General features: G+C 64.9%; 1 protein-coding gene across 1 annotated transcript in view; it reads left to right on the forward strand.

Annotated features, from left to right (window-relative positions):
* Nucleotides 1-13,765, forward strand: part of NUP210 (nucleoporin 210) — a 90,899-nt gene extending 77,134 nt beyond the window's left edge. The window contains exons 32-40 of the mRNA XM_068982179.1: nucleotides 2,006-2,223; nucleotides 3,384-3,520; nucleotides 5,532-5,655; nucleotides 6,949-7,095; nucleotides 8,506-8,756; nucleotides 9,941-10,157; nucleotides 10,952-11,047; nucleotides 11,135-11,218; nucleotides 12,426-13,765. Of these exons, the coding sequence (XP_068838280.1) occupies nucleotides 2,006-2,223; nucleotides 3,384-3,520; nucleotides 5,532-5,655; nucleotides 6,949-7,095; nucleotides 8,506-8,756; nucleotides 9,941-10,157; nucleotides 10,952-11,047; nucleotides 11,135-11,218; nucleotides 12,426-12,526 (1,375 nt within the window). The 3' untranslated portion in view covers nucleotides 12,527-13,765. The remainder of the gene's footprint in view (nucleotides 1-2,005; nucleotides 2,224-3,383; nucleotides 3,521-5,531; nucleotides 5,656-6,948; nucleotides 7,096-8,505; nucleotides 8,757-9,940; nucleotides 10,158-10,951; nucleotides 11,048-11,134; nucleotides 11,219-12,425) is intronic.
* Nucleotides 13,766-14,032: the final 267 nt, after the last annotated feature.

A 14,032-nucleotide genomic window follows, 5' to 3' on the forward strand; every position in this document is an offset into this window, starting at 1 on the left:
ATGCCCAGGAAGTGGAGCCCAGAGGTCGGGGCTTGTGGCTGGAGGTTTGTACTAAGGCTCTGTGGGAGCTGCGCTGCAGGGGAGACGCAGACAGCCCTGGCCCTGCAGCCAGTGGACGCGCAGCGCTTGCTGCTCCCTCTGCAAAAGCCAACCAGAGAAGGCGCACGCCTTCCAACGCCCAGAGGTCGGCGAGGACGGAGTCGATGGCCGCTGGCCTCTGCTGTGTGCAGGCCCGCCCACGCGCCGTCTCGCTGACTCCTCGCTGCTGCCCACTTGTTGCGGCCCAGAGAGGTCAGGCCGCGCGTCTCAGGCCACGCAGCCCGGGAGCAGGGCTTGAACACCAGGCCCCATTTGCGCTGCACGGGCTGACACTTCGGGAATAGAACTGCAGCCTCAGGCTGAGTGTGAGGGAGAGGGGAGTGGTCTCCAGGAAGGAGAGCCGTAGCTCCAGGCTAGACCTGCCCACCTGTGAGTCCCTTGGAGCAGCAGTTCTCAAAGTGCAGCCCCCGCACGGCAGCGTCGCCGCTGCCCGGGGACCTTCAATGCACGCTCTCAGGGCCCTTGGGTGTAACAAGGCCTTCAGGTGATTGTCAAGGCTGAGGACCACTGTCCCAGGGGATGTAGGCCAAGCCAGGAGGAGCTGAGAGGAGCCTCAGGCCTGGAAGGAGGCAGCAGGGCTCCAGCGCGTCCTCTCCGGGCACGCACAGCAGGTCCTGACCGGGGGCTGGTGACCCCTGCAGCCTGGGCTTCCCGCGGGCCCTGGAGCAGAGGTGTGCCCCACGATGAGCACACCTGGGCCCGGCCACTGGGAGAGCGGGGTCTGGAGTTGGGCCTGAGTCAAGCCTGGCTCTGCCCTCTCTGGGGCCTGTGAGCCTGGATGGACAGGTCACCCCTCCAGGCTTCCGTGTCTACACCTGTCGTGTGGGAAAGTGGCCTCGTCCCCGGGGCCACCAGTTCAGGCTGTGGTCACGAGGGCCTCAGGCCTGTGGGGTGCTCCATGCACACAGCAGGGCGTCTGCAGGCCTGGGGCACAGGCTGCCCCTTGTTCAGTGCCCCAACTCCCCTGTGGAAGTCACACGGGCCCTTCCGTGGCCGACGCATCCGTCTCCAAGAGAACGGTCAGGGCTCGGGAGGCGGGGGCGTAGGGAGGGAGGCCGTGGAGCGGGGGCCCTGACCCTCCGCTTGCTCAGCCCAGCCGTCCCTCCCAGCCCACAGGGGTCCCTGAGTGCCTGCATGTGCCCACACGCCTGGCGCTGACCTTAGCTCTTTCCAGCCCACAGGGGTCCCCGAGTGCCCATGTGTGCCCGCACGCCTGGCCTGACCTTAGCTCTTTCCAGCCCGAGTGCCCACGTGTGCCTATGTGTGCCCGCACACCTGGCCTGACCTTAGCTCTTTCCAGCCCGAGTGCCCACATATGCCCGCACGCCTGGCCTGACCTTAGCTCTTTCCAGCCCGAGTGCCCACGTGTGCCCATGTGTGCCTGCACACCTGGCCTGACCTTAGCTCTTTCCAGCCCGAGTGCCCACGTATGCCCGCACGCCTGGCCTGACCTTAGCTCTTTCCAGCTGCTGACCGGGTGTGCAGCTCACGTCAAGCCCGTGATGTGGGCACATGGTCAGCCCCACTCAGCAGATGAGAAAGCAGGTGGACGGGGGTGATGCCCTTGTCCCAGTTACTCGGTTGAGGGCCTCTCGTGTCCCCAGAGTGTCCTGGTTCCCTGCTCGGGCGGGCTGGGAACACAGCCTCATCACCTGCTCTGGGCCTCGGCCTCCCCGTGGGACGTGGGGGTGCTGCAGCTGGCCGTCCTGTCTGGGCCATGGATGGTGGGGAAGTCTGGTTGGTATGGCCTGAGACCCCTCACCTAGAACAGCTGCTCCGTGAACCTGAGCTGGGCAGCATCAGGGCGCAGTGGGCAGGCGTGGGGCCCAGCCGGGGCCCTGTGCCAGCCCCTCCTTGGGAGCTGGGGCCACTCCCCAGACTGAGAGCCACGTCTCCCATGCTGCAGGGACGAGTTCGTGCAGACTGGGAAGGGCGTCGCCAACAACACCTGCGTGATCCGCACGGTCAGCGTGGGCCTGACGCTGCTCAGGGCGTGGGACCCGGCGCACGGCGGCCTCTCCGACTTCGTCCCGCTGCCCGTCCTGCAGGCCATCTCCCCCGACCTGTCCGGTGCAGTGGTAGGGGATGTCCTCTGTCTGGCCACGGTGCTCGTCAGCCCAGAAGGTACGAGGGGTTCCGGCCAAGGGATGTGTGTCTCGGGTTGGGAGACGGGAAGGGCTGCTCTGCCTCCCGAGGCTGGTGTGCATGTGGAGGTTGGTGAGGTTCTGGAGTGGGCATCGGAAAGCTGCTGTCCCGACCGGAGCCAGCCCGCGGGCTCTCTCTGCGCTAGGCTGTAACTGGTGCTCAGCCGCACCCCCAGCTCCCCGTGTCAGCGGCCGTTTTCATCTGCGTGCTGAGTGACAGCGTCAGAGACAGTCAGGCATGTCCAACCCCAAATACTTACTGTCTGGCCCTTTACAGGGACCTGGTGGCTCAGATGGTAAAGAATCCGCCTGCAATGCAGGAGACATGGGTTCCACCCCTGAGTCGAGAAGATCCCCTGGAGGGGCATGGCCACCCTCTCCAGTGTTCTTGCCTGGAGACTCCCACAGACAGAGGAGCCTGGCGGGCTGTGGGCCAGGGGGTTGCAAAAGAGTCGATGAAAATGAAGCTGCTCAGTTGTGTCCAACTCTTTGCGACCCCATGGACTGTAGCCTACCAGGCTCCTCTGTCCATGGGATTTTCCAGGCAAGAGTACTGGAGTGGATTGCCATTTCCTTCTCCAGGGGATCTTCCTGACCCAGGGATTGAACCTGGTCTCCCGCATTGTAGACAGAGGCTTTACAGTCTGAGTCACAACGATACCAACAAACTCATTTTAAAACGAAGTTACACACTGCCTTTAAAGAAAAGCAGATATTATTTGCCACAAATAGAAGGTGGTTGTTGAATGTTCTCGTCATGTTTATTGTATAATGAGGTTGGCTTTTCACTAAGGACCGCCGTCTAGTGACAGCTGAGTCTGCCACCTTCTTTGTGTAAAAAGGATTGCGTAGCAGGGTGGCTGAGCAGGGGCAATGCTGTGGGATGGCACGCAGGGGGCCAGCCTTGGAGGACCAGCGGCCGGGTCACCCAGAATGGGAAATGACCGTGAGGTTCCCGGCGGGAAGGCACTGGGCAGGGGCCTTGGCCACTCAGGGAGCAGGTGGCGTGGCCAGGAGCCAGGGGAGGGCGGGGGCAGGCTTGGGGCAGCGGGGACACTGCCCGGTGAGCCAGGCGAGACGGGAACGACTGGAGTGTGAGGCGTGGGAAAGACGGTCACGCGCAGCTTCCCCTCCTCCCAGGAGTCCCCGGGACCTGGAGCTCGTCAGCCAGCAGCGTCCTCCACGTCGACCCCAAGACGGGCGCGGCCGTGGCCCGGCAGGCAGGCTCCGTGACTGTCTACTATGAGGTCGCCGGGCACCTGAGGACCTACAAGGAGGTGGGCCTCGGGCACACGTGTTTGACTCCCGGGGGTGGAAAGCTCGTCTTCCCTCCTGACTGCTTCTCTTCTTCATGTAAGAAGCTCCGGCGCCTTGCAGGGCAGTTGGCTGGGGGTCACGAGCCTGGTGGGGGGCAGGCCCCTCCTTGCAGGCCACCGGACCCCCCCGTCCACAGCAGTGGGAGGACAGAGCTGGCCTTTTGGGGGTATTCCTGCGCCCATGCCACCTCGACAGAGCCCCGTGGGCAGGACTGTCCGTGTGGGCGTCCCCGGGGGCATAGCGGCCGTGGGCGGCGCCGTGCAGCAATTTGGCATCACCGGCAAAACCAGCCTCCCCCAGCGAGTCACCTTTTGAGTCTTTGTGGAGGCGAACAAGACCGCTCTCTCTCCTGTCTGTCTCCAGCCGAGAATCAATCAATGAGCGGAGTCGGGCTGTGTTGCGCGCGTCTGCCTCATTCTCCGAGCAGCGTGTGCTCTGTGGAGCCCAGCAGTGTCACCTAATAGCGGGCGTGCTCAGCGCTGCTGCTGGGGCGAGCTAGTGCAGAGGCGCCGTGTGACTGACAGCGGCGCCCCCACCCCGAGCAGCCCCGGGGGACAGCCGGACAGGCTTGGGCGGTGGGGGCGGGGGGGGGCTGGCAGAGCAGGGCACCACCCAGCAGATGTGTGCAGGCTTTGAGAGCCAGCTCTGGGGCAGTGGAGGCTGGCGTTGCGATCGGATCACAGTTCGGTTCAGTTCAGTCGCTCAATCGTGTCCGACTCTCTGCGACCCCACGGACTGCAGCACACCAGGCCTCCCTGTCCATCAGAACATGCGTTCAATTCCAGGTAGCTCCTAGCACGGTTAGGTGTGTGGGCTCTGGGGCCAGGCTGTGTGGGTTCAAACCCCAGCTGGTCACGGACAGGCTGTGTGACCTCGGGTTGTCCTTTAACCTCTCTGTGTGAACCTCTCTGGGCTGACGTTGTGTGAAATAAGGGAGTCGTTGACGGGTGTGAAGCCCTTAGGACAGTACTTCATGGGCATGAGCCGCTGCTGTCCAGGGTAAGGACATTGTAACTTTGGCCAGATGCAGTAGGGATTCAGCAGAGAAATTGTTTAAGGCAAAGAGTGAAGTCGACCAGAGGTACGTTTGGAAAGATTGCCTGGTACCTGGCTGAGTCCAGGAGCCCGAGGGAGGGGGCAGTAAGGCCTGGGGCCCCTGGCTGGGGCAGACTAAGGGTTTGGAGGCACTCAGGAGGGAGGGCCATCGGAGCTCGGTGACCGTTTGGGAGGAGGGAGCCTTGGGAGTGAGTGCCAGGGTCTGGCCTGGGCGACGAGAGGGGAGCGAAGAGGGGAGCAGGGGGGGAGGCGGAGCTGGGGGCAGGTGACGGGGGTGTGAGGTGGCTGTGGCTCCTGCCAGCGGGGCTGGGGACCACGCAGCTGGGCAGCTGTGTCAGGAGCTCCAGGGTTGAACGGAGGAGACGGCAAAGGGTGAGGGGAGTTGGCGGGGGCGGGGGGATCTGCAGCCCTAGAGACGGCGGGAACACACAGGGCCTCCTGGAGCAAAAGCGAGTGGAGCTGGGCCTGGGGCCTCTCCCCGGGGCGGGGAGGAGGCATTGCATGGCAGCGGTGAAGGGGGAGAGACCTCCCCTCAAAATGCCCCTGTGGGCCTGCATTTTGGTCAGGCTGGTTCATCTTGAGTAAATGGCACTGAAGTAAAATAGGGCCTTCTCTCTTCACTGAAAGATTAATTAACCGAGCTGACGTTCAGAGAAGAGGCCGTAGCTGTCGGGGAGCCAGAGTCCTCAGTCTGCCCCCGACTACCACGTGGTTTCAGGCCTGACATCGACCCTGCCCCGTGCCGGGAGAGGCAGCTGGTTCCGTGGGGGCGTCCAGCCAGCATGAGGTCTAGCCCAGCTCTGCCCCATCCAAGCAAATCACGTGGCCAGGGAGCCTCAGCCTTGCCCCCTGTACCGCGGAAAGGGAAGTACCTGATCCCGGGCGCTCAACGACCCGCCCCGGCTTCCTCCCCAGATCGTGGTCAGCCAGCCTCAGAGGATCGTGGCCCGGTACGCCCGCCCCGTCCAGGGCAGCTTCCAGGAGGTCTCGGCCTCCAAAGTGATGGTCACCGTGGGAGACCGGAGCTCCAACCTGAGAGGTAGGGAGCAAGGGGCTAGGAGGCCTGGGGGGCCCTGCTGGGCTGGGGAGCGGGCCCTTCAGATCGGATTCTATGTCCTTCCTGCTCAGACTCACCTCCCCATCTCCTGAGAGGGCATTTAACCCCGGCTGGCCCATTTAACGCCCCTTCCAGCTCTTTAGAAATTCGAGTCCTCTAAGGCAGAACCAGTGAGGGATGTTTCTGAAGGCCCAGTGCTGAGAAACTGCCCGTTTCTGGGCTTGGCGATGCAGTGTCAGCCCCGGGCACCCAACTAGAGAAAGCTTCACCGTGCCACCACACCGCCCTGAAAAGCTGGCCTAGCAGGCCTCGCTGTTCATTCTGATTTTCGTAATTCAAGTCCCGCGTGGAATAGTCAACCTCCTCCCCTGCCCACGACAGTCCTGGGCAGCAGCTGCCGGAGAGAAGTGCGTCCCCGTGCTGTGCTTGCTTAGTCGTGTCCAGCTCTTTGCGACCCCATGGACTGTAGCCCGCCAGGCTCCTCTGCCCATGGAATTCTCCAGGCAAGAATACAAGAATACAAGAATCCCTTCTCCAGCGGATCTTCCTGACCCAGGGATCGAACCTGGGTCTCCTGCATTGCAGGCGGATTCCTTACCAGCTGAGAAACAGGGAAACCCAAGTGCATCCATACAGGTTGTTACACCACTTAACCAGTAGAATTAAATGCCAGTGCTATCAATCTGCGGCAGCTTTGCTGCGTTGTGGCGGCCTCTCCCCACTCCAGGGCACGTGGACAGGAACAGTGCTCAGGGTGCCAGTGGGGAACTGGTGTCCAGGGATGAAGTGCCCATTTCCCTTGGTGGTTCAGTGCTAAAGAACCCGCCTGTCAATGCAGGAGACGCAGGAGTCGAGTGTTCGATTCCTGGGTCTGAAAGATCCCCTGGAGGAGGGCACGCAACCCAGTCCAGTGTTCTTGCCTGGAGAATCCCTGTGGACAGAGGAGCCTGGCAGGCTACAGTCCACGGGGTCGCAGAGAGTCAGACACGGCTGAGCACATATACACGCACACGTGCTGACAGGCAGACCCAGCTGCCCAGCCTCTGGACGCTCTCTGGACGCAGGCTCTGAGCAAACGCTGACATGGCCCCTTCCCTCAGCCTTTATCAGCTTCGGTCATCAAGAGGGCTGTGGTGCAGGTCTGGTTCTCAGAGCAGCCGGCCCCCGCGTGGTCTGCTCGGGCGTCCTGTGCTGGGCTCCGCAGGTGAGGGCTGAGGCGGGGGCCGGGGGCTGGGGGCCTGGATGTGGTGCCCCTCACTGCTCCCCCGTCTGCAGGCGAGTGCTCCCCCGGTCAGGCGGAAGGCATCGCGGCCCTGCGCCCAGAAGCCCTCCTCAGCTGCCAGCTGCAGTTCAAGCAGGATGTCTTCGACTTCCCGGCACGAGAGGTCTTCACCGTGGAGCCCGAGTTTGACGCCGCCCTGGGTGAGCCTGCGGGTCTGGAGGGGAACATGACCTGCACGCCGGGTGTGTCTGTGGTGTGTCTGGCTCGCAATGGCAGTCTGTCCGTGCGGCCCGTGTCTGTCAGGAGCCTGACCTGGGGACAGATGTGGTCATTCTGGCGTCCGGGTCACTGCGACCTCCGGGAGGGTTCGCGCTCCTATGCCAGGCGCCAGCCTCTCCCAGCGGCTGCCTCCACCCAGGGAGAGGACGCACTTCCGAGCTGAGAAGCCTGGTCCAAGCCCTCTCCTGGTCTTCTCACTCAGCTTGGAGGCCGCTGCCCTCAAGTCCTGGGAAGGAAGGGTGGTGCCCTGCGCCACCCGCATGATGAGGCTCTGGCTGGGGGCTCCACGGAGGCAGGGCCCTCATTCGCTCTTAGAGTCCCGGGCGTCTCTGGAGCTGCTCCGCAGACCTGCTGACCGGAGCCGGGGAGCTGGCGGCCGGCCCCACGGGGTGGCTCTGAGAGGAGGGCCGCCGTCACGGCAGCCGCAACTGCTCAGGACAATCCCCGTGGCGAGCCTGCACGGCGCCCAGCTCGAGTCAGTGTTGCCGTGAGTCTCCGTGGACGGGCGTGCAGCGCGTTGCTCGGCTCTTTATGAGGATGCGCGGCCCGGTGTCACCCGACGAATTTGGCTGCAGGCTGAGGCGAGGCCCTCCTCTGTCCACTCCTAGGATCCGGGGGACCAAGCTCAGGCTCAGCACAGAGTAGGCCCTCAGCTGTCCCAGGCCCTGTGCATTCGCCCGCACGGCCCCACACGGGCTCGACGTTACCCCCACTTGAAGGACACAGAGTCAGCCAGGAAGCCGACTTGCTGGGGGCTCCCAGCTGGTGGCGGTGGGGGGAGGGGGAAAGGAAGGGACCGGCCTCGAGGCGCCTGGTTGGCAGGAGCACGGGGGGGACCCATCCCAGGCGCCTGGTCCCTGCTCACCAAGCCTCCCAAGGCACCCTCGGCAGTGGCCACTCAGCCCAGGCACCTGCTGTGGGCCAGGCGTGGACCCCAAACAGTCCCAGCCAGGCAGCCGTGGGACCTCCTGCAGCACCCGGGGCGCCGGCTATGGAGGGGTCAGCCCCGCTGGGCGTGGGGCCAGTGCTGGGCCGTGGTGTCAGTTCACCCGTCCCTCACCCCCGCTCTGAGCTAGCCTGGTGGGGCCCCAAGATTCAGAGATGGACCTGGCATTCCTGCCCAAGGGGAGTCCATGAACGGAGGATTCCAGGACACTCGGGAGCTCTGGGCCCAGAAGGGGGGCCCATGGCGGGCGGGGACACTGAAGAGGGCCTTGCCAGGAGGCCCCTGGAGGAGGGCATGCCTCACCTGGGCGCCTCCAGGGGGACGGGGCGCTGGCAGGGCCTGGGTGGGGAGGGGCCCGGGCAGAACGGTGCCCCCGTCCCCGCAGGCCGGTACGTGTGCTCCGTGACGACGCTCCCGCTGACGGACCGGCAGCTGAAGCACCTGAGCCTGAAGCGGACGGCGCTGCTGGTCACAGCGAGCCTCCCGGGCAGCCCCTCCCCCACGGAGCAGGTCGGGGCCGAGGTGCCCTTCAGCCCGGGGCTTTACGCCGACCAGGCCGAAATCCTCCTGAGCAACCACTACACCAGCTCCGAGGTGAAGGTCTTTGGTGCCGTGGAGGTTCTGGAGCACCTGGAGGTGAGTGCTGAGCAGGTGGGAGCCAAGGCCCCCGGGAGGGGGAGGCGGGCAGGACCAGCTGCAGCCATGAGGTCCTGGGCTGCCTCTCCTGGAAATGAGCACAGAGCTGGACTCTCTTGACCATCCTTTTCCCCAAAGCAGAATCGCTGTCTGTTGTTCAGTCATTAAGTTGTATCCGAGTCTGTGACCCCGTGGACCGCAGCACGCCAGGCTTCCCTGTCCTTCAGTGTCTCCCAGAGCTTGCTCAAAGTCATGTCCATTGAGTCGGTGATGCCATCCAACCACCTCCTCCTCTGTTACCCTCTCGCCTCCTGCCTCTGTCTTTCCGGGCATCAGGGCCTTCCCAGCACTGTCTGTCGGCCCGTGTGCTTGTGTGAGGGGCGTGGCTGCTCCTCTCCTCCGCAGCACGTGCTCAGCAAGCACGTCACGTGTCCGCGAGTGAGTTCAGCGCAGGACGGTGGGGACCGAGAGCAGGGCGAGCGGCTCTGAGCGCCTGCCACAGCAGGTCCCCAGCTCTGGGCCTGGGCCGCCCCGTGTACTGAAGGGCAGTGTAGGACGGGGGCTCCCGGGCCCGGCAGCACGGGAGGGGCTCGGGGCGCCGTGTGCAGGGCCCGCCGGCGTCTCCTCGGCCTTCTCCGGTCTCGCTGCGGCACCCTCGGTGCAGAGTGAGGCCGAGATGAATTGGCTGCTGACGGGGGAGCGTCTGCTGGGCCCTGGGCTGGGCTGCTGGCATCTGACAGCCCAGTGGCAGAGCCCCGGCTGCCCCTTCGGGAAGCGAGCGTGGGGGCGGCTCGCAGAACGCAGCACTATTTAAAAGGAGCTGTGGCACTGATTTGTCCTTTTGAGAAACACGCAGCCTAGACAGCGTGCTCCTCTGACTGTGGGTTGCGCGCCTGTCAGCTGCATGTGCCCAGCCAGCAGGGCAGCATGAGTGTCAGGAAGAGGTGGGGGTGCGCCCTCAGCCCTGGGGCTCCCCAGGTGCCAGTGCAGGAGATGCAAGAGACGCGGGTTTGATCCCTGGGTCAGGAAGACCCCCTGCAGGAGGGCACGGCCGCCCACTCCAGTGTTCTCGCCTGGAGAATCCCATGGACAGAGGAGCCTGGCGGGCCGCAGTCCACGGGGTCGCGGAGAGTCGGACACGACTGAGCCGGCATTCACATCCTCAGCCCTGATGTCTCTCCCAGGTGAAGTCGGGGTCCCCAGCCGTGCTGGCCTTCGTGAAGGAGAAGTCTCTGGGGCTGCCGAGCTTCGTCACCTACACAGTCAGCATCTCGGACCCCACGGCCGGCAGCCAGGGGCCTCTGTCCACCTCCCTGACCTTCTCCAGCCCCAACACTGACCAGGCTGTCACCATCCCAGTCACCGTGGCCTTCGTGATGGACCGCCGAGGCCCGGGCGCTCGTGAGTCTCGGGACGGGGCCCCCGGGGGGAGGGCAGTCAGTGTGGTCCAGCAGGAGCCGACCGGGAGTCTGGGGGCGGGAGGAGCAGAAATGCACCTGCCCCCCCCAGCCCCCACCCCGCCCCGCCTCGAGGGAGTGGCCGAGTCACGGGCAGGCGGGCTTCGCTCCCCTCACCCCCATCTGCGCTCAGGGCCGCCGGAGGGCTTGTCACATGTGACTGAGCTGTGCCCCTCGAGCATGGCCTTCGCTTTCAGAGCAGCACGCCCCTGAAGGAGCAGCAGCTGAGCCTCCTCCTGCTCCGGGAGGCCGGGCCCGGGCCCAGGGGGTGGGCTCAAGCAGCCAGAGATGGACGGGGCAGGCCCCGGGCCCAGGGGCTGGGCTCAGGAGATGGCTGGAGCAGGCCCTGGGCCCAGGGGGTGCATTCAGGAGATGGACGGGGCAGGCCCTGGGCCCAGGGGGTGGGCTCAGGAGAAGGACAGGGTTGGGCCCCGGGCCCAGGGGCTGGGCTCAGGAGATGGATGGGGACGGGCTCTGAGCCCAGGGGGTGGGCTCAGGAGATGGACGGGGCGGGCGACGGGCCCAGGGGGTGGGCTCAGGAGATGGACAGGGTTGGGCCCCGGGCCCAGGGGCTGGGCTCAGGAGATGGACCGGGTGGGCGACGGGCCCAGGGGGTGGGCTCAGGAGATGGACGGGGCGGTCCTGGGCTGACTGGGCTCGAGCCCGGCCCCTCCCCCCAAGCGCGGGCACAGCCCTTGGGCTCTGCGGGCGCGTTGGTGACTGTGTCCCGGGTTGCAGACGGCGCCGGGCTCTTCCAGCGCGTCCTGGACTCCTACCAGGCCATGTTCTTCACGCTCTTCGCCCTGCTGGCCGGGACGGCCACCATGATCATAGGTGAGCTGGGCGCACCGCGTCCCCACCCCCCGCTCCATCTGCCCCGCCGTCCCCGCCCCCACACTAATAGCCGCTCGTGCCTCTCAGCCTACCACGCGGTCTGCGCGCCTCGGGAGCCCCCTGCCACGCCAGCTCTCTCCCCGAGAGCCAGCCCTCAGCACAGCCCTCACTGTGAGTAGACGCCCCGCGGAGTGGTCCGGGGGTGGGGGGACCCCGGGTCTCACAAGGCCCGGCCCCGGGCGTGAGTTGCGGCTGGGCTGTGAACCCCAGAGGGCAGGTCCGGGCGCTGGTGGGGGAAGGGGAGCTGGTGGGCGTCGGTCCTGCAAGGAGAGCTTTCCCCGGGGCAGACCAGGCAAGGTGGAGGGGCTGGGGCCAGGGACGCCGGGTCCGCCGGTGTGCCCCGCAACTGGTTCCCAACCCACTGCTGCTGCTTCCTAGGGCTCTCAGCGGGGGGCGGATGGGCTGACTCGGGGAGAGGGTTTGGGCGGTCCCGAGGAGATGCTGCTCAGAGAAGAATCCCGTGGCTTGCTCCTCTTCGTAATCCAGCCGTCTCTGCGGTCTGAGGCCCTGGGGACCCGTGAGTGGCGTCCCCTGGGGCTGCGCAGTGCAACCTGCGCCGCTGTACAGGCGGCCCCGTGCCTCCCGATTCCCTTCCAAGGGTTCCCTCCTCTACACAAAGAGTCCTTGAGGGGGTGTCTACTGACCTACACGGGGGCCTGGCCTGGGTTCGAGGGGCCTGTGTGTTTCTTGGAAGAGGACACAGCTTTCTGTATAGATGCACGCTGCTGGGTAACAAGGCCGTCCACGTGTCGTGGGCCCAGAATCACAGCCCTCGTCTGGGCTGGCTCTCAGGCCTGTGACGCCCAGGGGAGGCCGTGGACTGCTCAGCAGCTCGCCCCGCTGTGTCGACCCTGCTCACAGAGCCGTCCTGTTGCTGACAGTCTGTTGGCCTGTTGGTCAGCTGTCCTGCAGTGGGCGCCCGCTTGGCAACCCGCATCCCCCAGCACACGCCGCCCTGCTTGGCGGGAGCCGTGCCGGGGGCTTCACCTTGCCCCCTGAGCACTCCAGACCCTTCCACCTACACACGTTGGAGTCTGTTCTTACAGCTTTCACTGCCCAGATGGACAGGCCCCTTTCCCCAAGTGCGCCCTGGATGGGACGTGGTCCTGGGATCCTGAGTCTCTGCCCGGCAGGCTGTGCGCTCTGGGAGGTCAGGCTGTGGCCCAGGCCTCTGGCTGTGCAGCTCAGCAGGCCCCTATGGACCCGCCTACCGGCCCGGGAGCCTGGGTCACTTCCTGACCATTGTCTGGCCTGGGCCTGTGGGGTCCGCGGGCGTCGAGGTCTCCCTTGGGCTGACCACGTCTCTCTTCCCGCCTAGATTTTGCTGCCTCATGGCCAACACCTTTCAACGCACTCCCTCCTGCCCGCCGAACCAGCCCCGCCTCGGGGCTGTGGAGCCCACCGTACCCGTCCCACTAGGCAGCGGGCCGAGACCCTGGGCCCCCACCGCCCCCGGGGACAGGCCTGCCGGGTCCAGCCTGGAGCGAGCCCCGGCCCAGCCGCCGTTGCCACCATCACCGCCGCCCCCTGCCTGTAACTGGAGTCTAGGCTGTCCCCAAGAGCTCAATCTTAACATGTAGGAATTTAAGTTTGTTGTTTGGGTTTTTTTTTTTTTGCTTTTATTGTTCCTTTGTTTTACTCAGAGTCTTGCAGAGGCGAAGGCTTTGGCTCCCTCCTCGACCTGTTGTCTGGGGTTTCTTGAAGTGCACGCAGCTTTTGCCATTTCGGGGTCTCTGGAATCGCGCCGTTCTCAGGGCTTAGAGCAGGCGGCCGTCTCTGGACCAGGGCTCTGCAGATGCTCTGGCAGCAGCGTTCTCAGGGAAAGGACTTTGTCAGGGATGGTTTATCTGCGTGAGTTCTTTTCTCTCTGGAAACCCGACGTTTCCCCCGTCCAGCTCCTGCTGGGAAATGATTGGAGTGAATGGACACGAGTGGCCTGGGCCACCCCAGGGCTACACGAGGAGCCTCGGGGCTGGGCCAGGGTGCCCAGCTCAGCCTCAGGGGCTGCTGAAACTCCCGGAGGAGCCGGGAGCCTTGCCTCCTGCCCCCACCGAGGGCCGCTGTGAGCAGAGAGTCTCCTCTGTGGTTCTTTGTTTTCCCGGCGGTGAACTTGGCCTCTGCCCCGGGGGACAGCCCGTCCTGCCTGTCCCAGCTTCACTATCAGCACAGGGGCTTCAGAGTCAAATCAGGGAGGCGTCCTTGACCTGGAGCCAGGCACCGCCCGTGAGCTCAGACCTCTGCCCACGCACAGGCCCGCGTTCTCCGCCCCTGGCCCGTGTTCTCCGCCCCTCCTTCTGTACGAAGCACCTCGCCGATCTGAGCCTCCGGCGCCCTGCAGGACGGGCTCCCTCAAGGCAGCTCCCCAGACGGGCCAGGGAGGAGGCAGCTCGGAAAACGGCCTCCCGCCCAGCCCTCATCCATGTGGCAGCTGAGACCTCCAGGACGCAGCCCTCCCGTGGCCGGGGAGCCACACCACCCCAGAAAGCCCCAGAGCCTGGTGCGCATGGACCCTGCCATGGGGCCTCCAGCTTTGACCCTGAGCCGTATGCCTGAACCTGCCTCAGTCCTTTGGGGCTGGACCATGCAATTTATTTTTTTAAAGCTAGAGACAGGAGGAATTGTGCCTTGGCGTATTACTTGAGCTCAAACTGACAACTTGGATGTAAATAGGCGCATTTCTACTTGGTTTATTTAATAAAGCTCGATTTAGTTTCTTAACACGAGTGTGATTATTGCCGGAGCCCCATGCGTCCTGCCCGGAGCCGACCCAGGGCTGGTGTTCCCGCCTCCCGTTGTGTGAATTTGGGGAGTGGGGCTGCTCTACGGGCTCTCTTCTCTGGCTGCACACCCAGGCCCCCCTCCCCTCTGAGGGATCTCTGTGACCATCATTAGCCCCACTGCCCCACCCTGGCTGGTCCAGCCTCG

This window comes from Capricornis sumatraensis, chromosome 10 (assembly GCF_032405125.1).
Source record: "Capricornis sumatraensis isolate serow.1 chromosome 10, serow.2, whole genome shotgun sequence".
Taxonomy (NCBI): domain Eukaryota; kingdom Metazoa; phylum Chordata; class Mammalia; order Artiodactyla; family Bovidae; genus Capricornis; species Capricornis sumatraensis.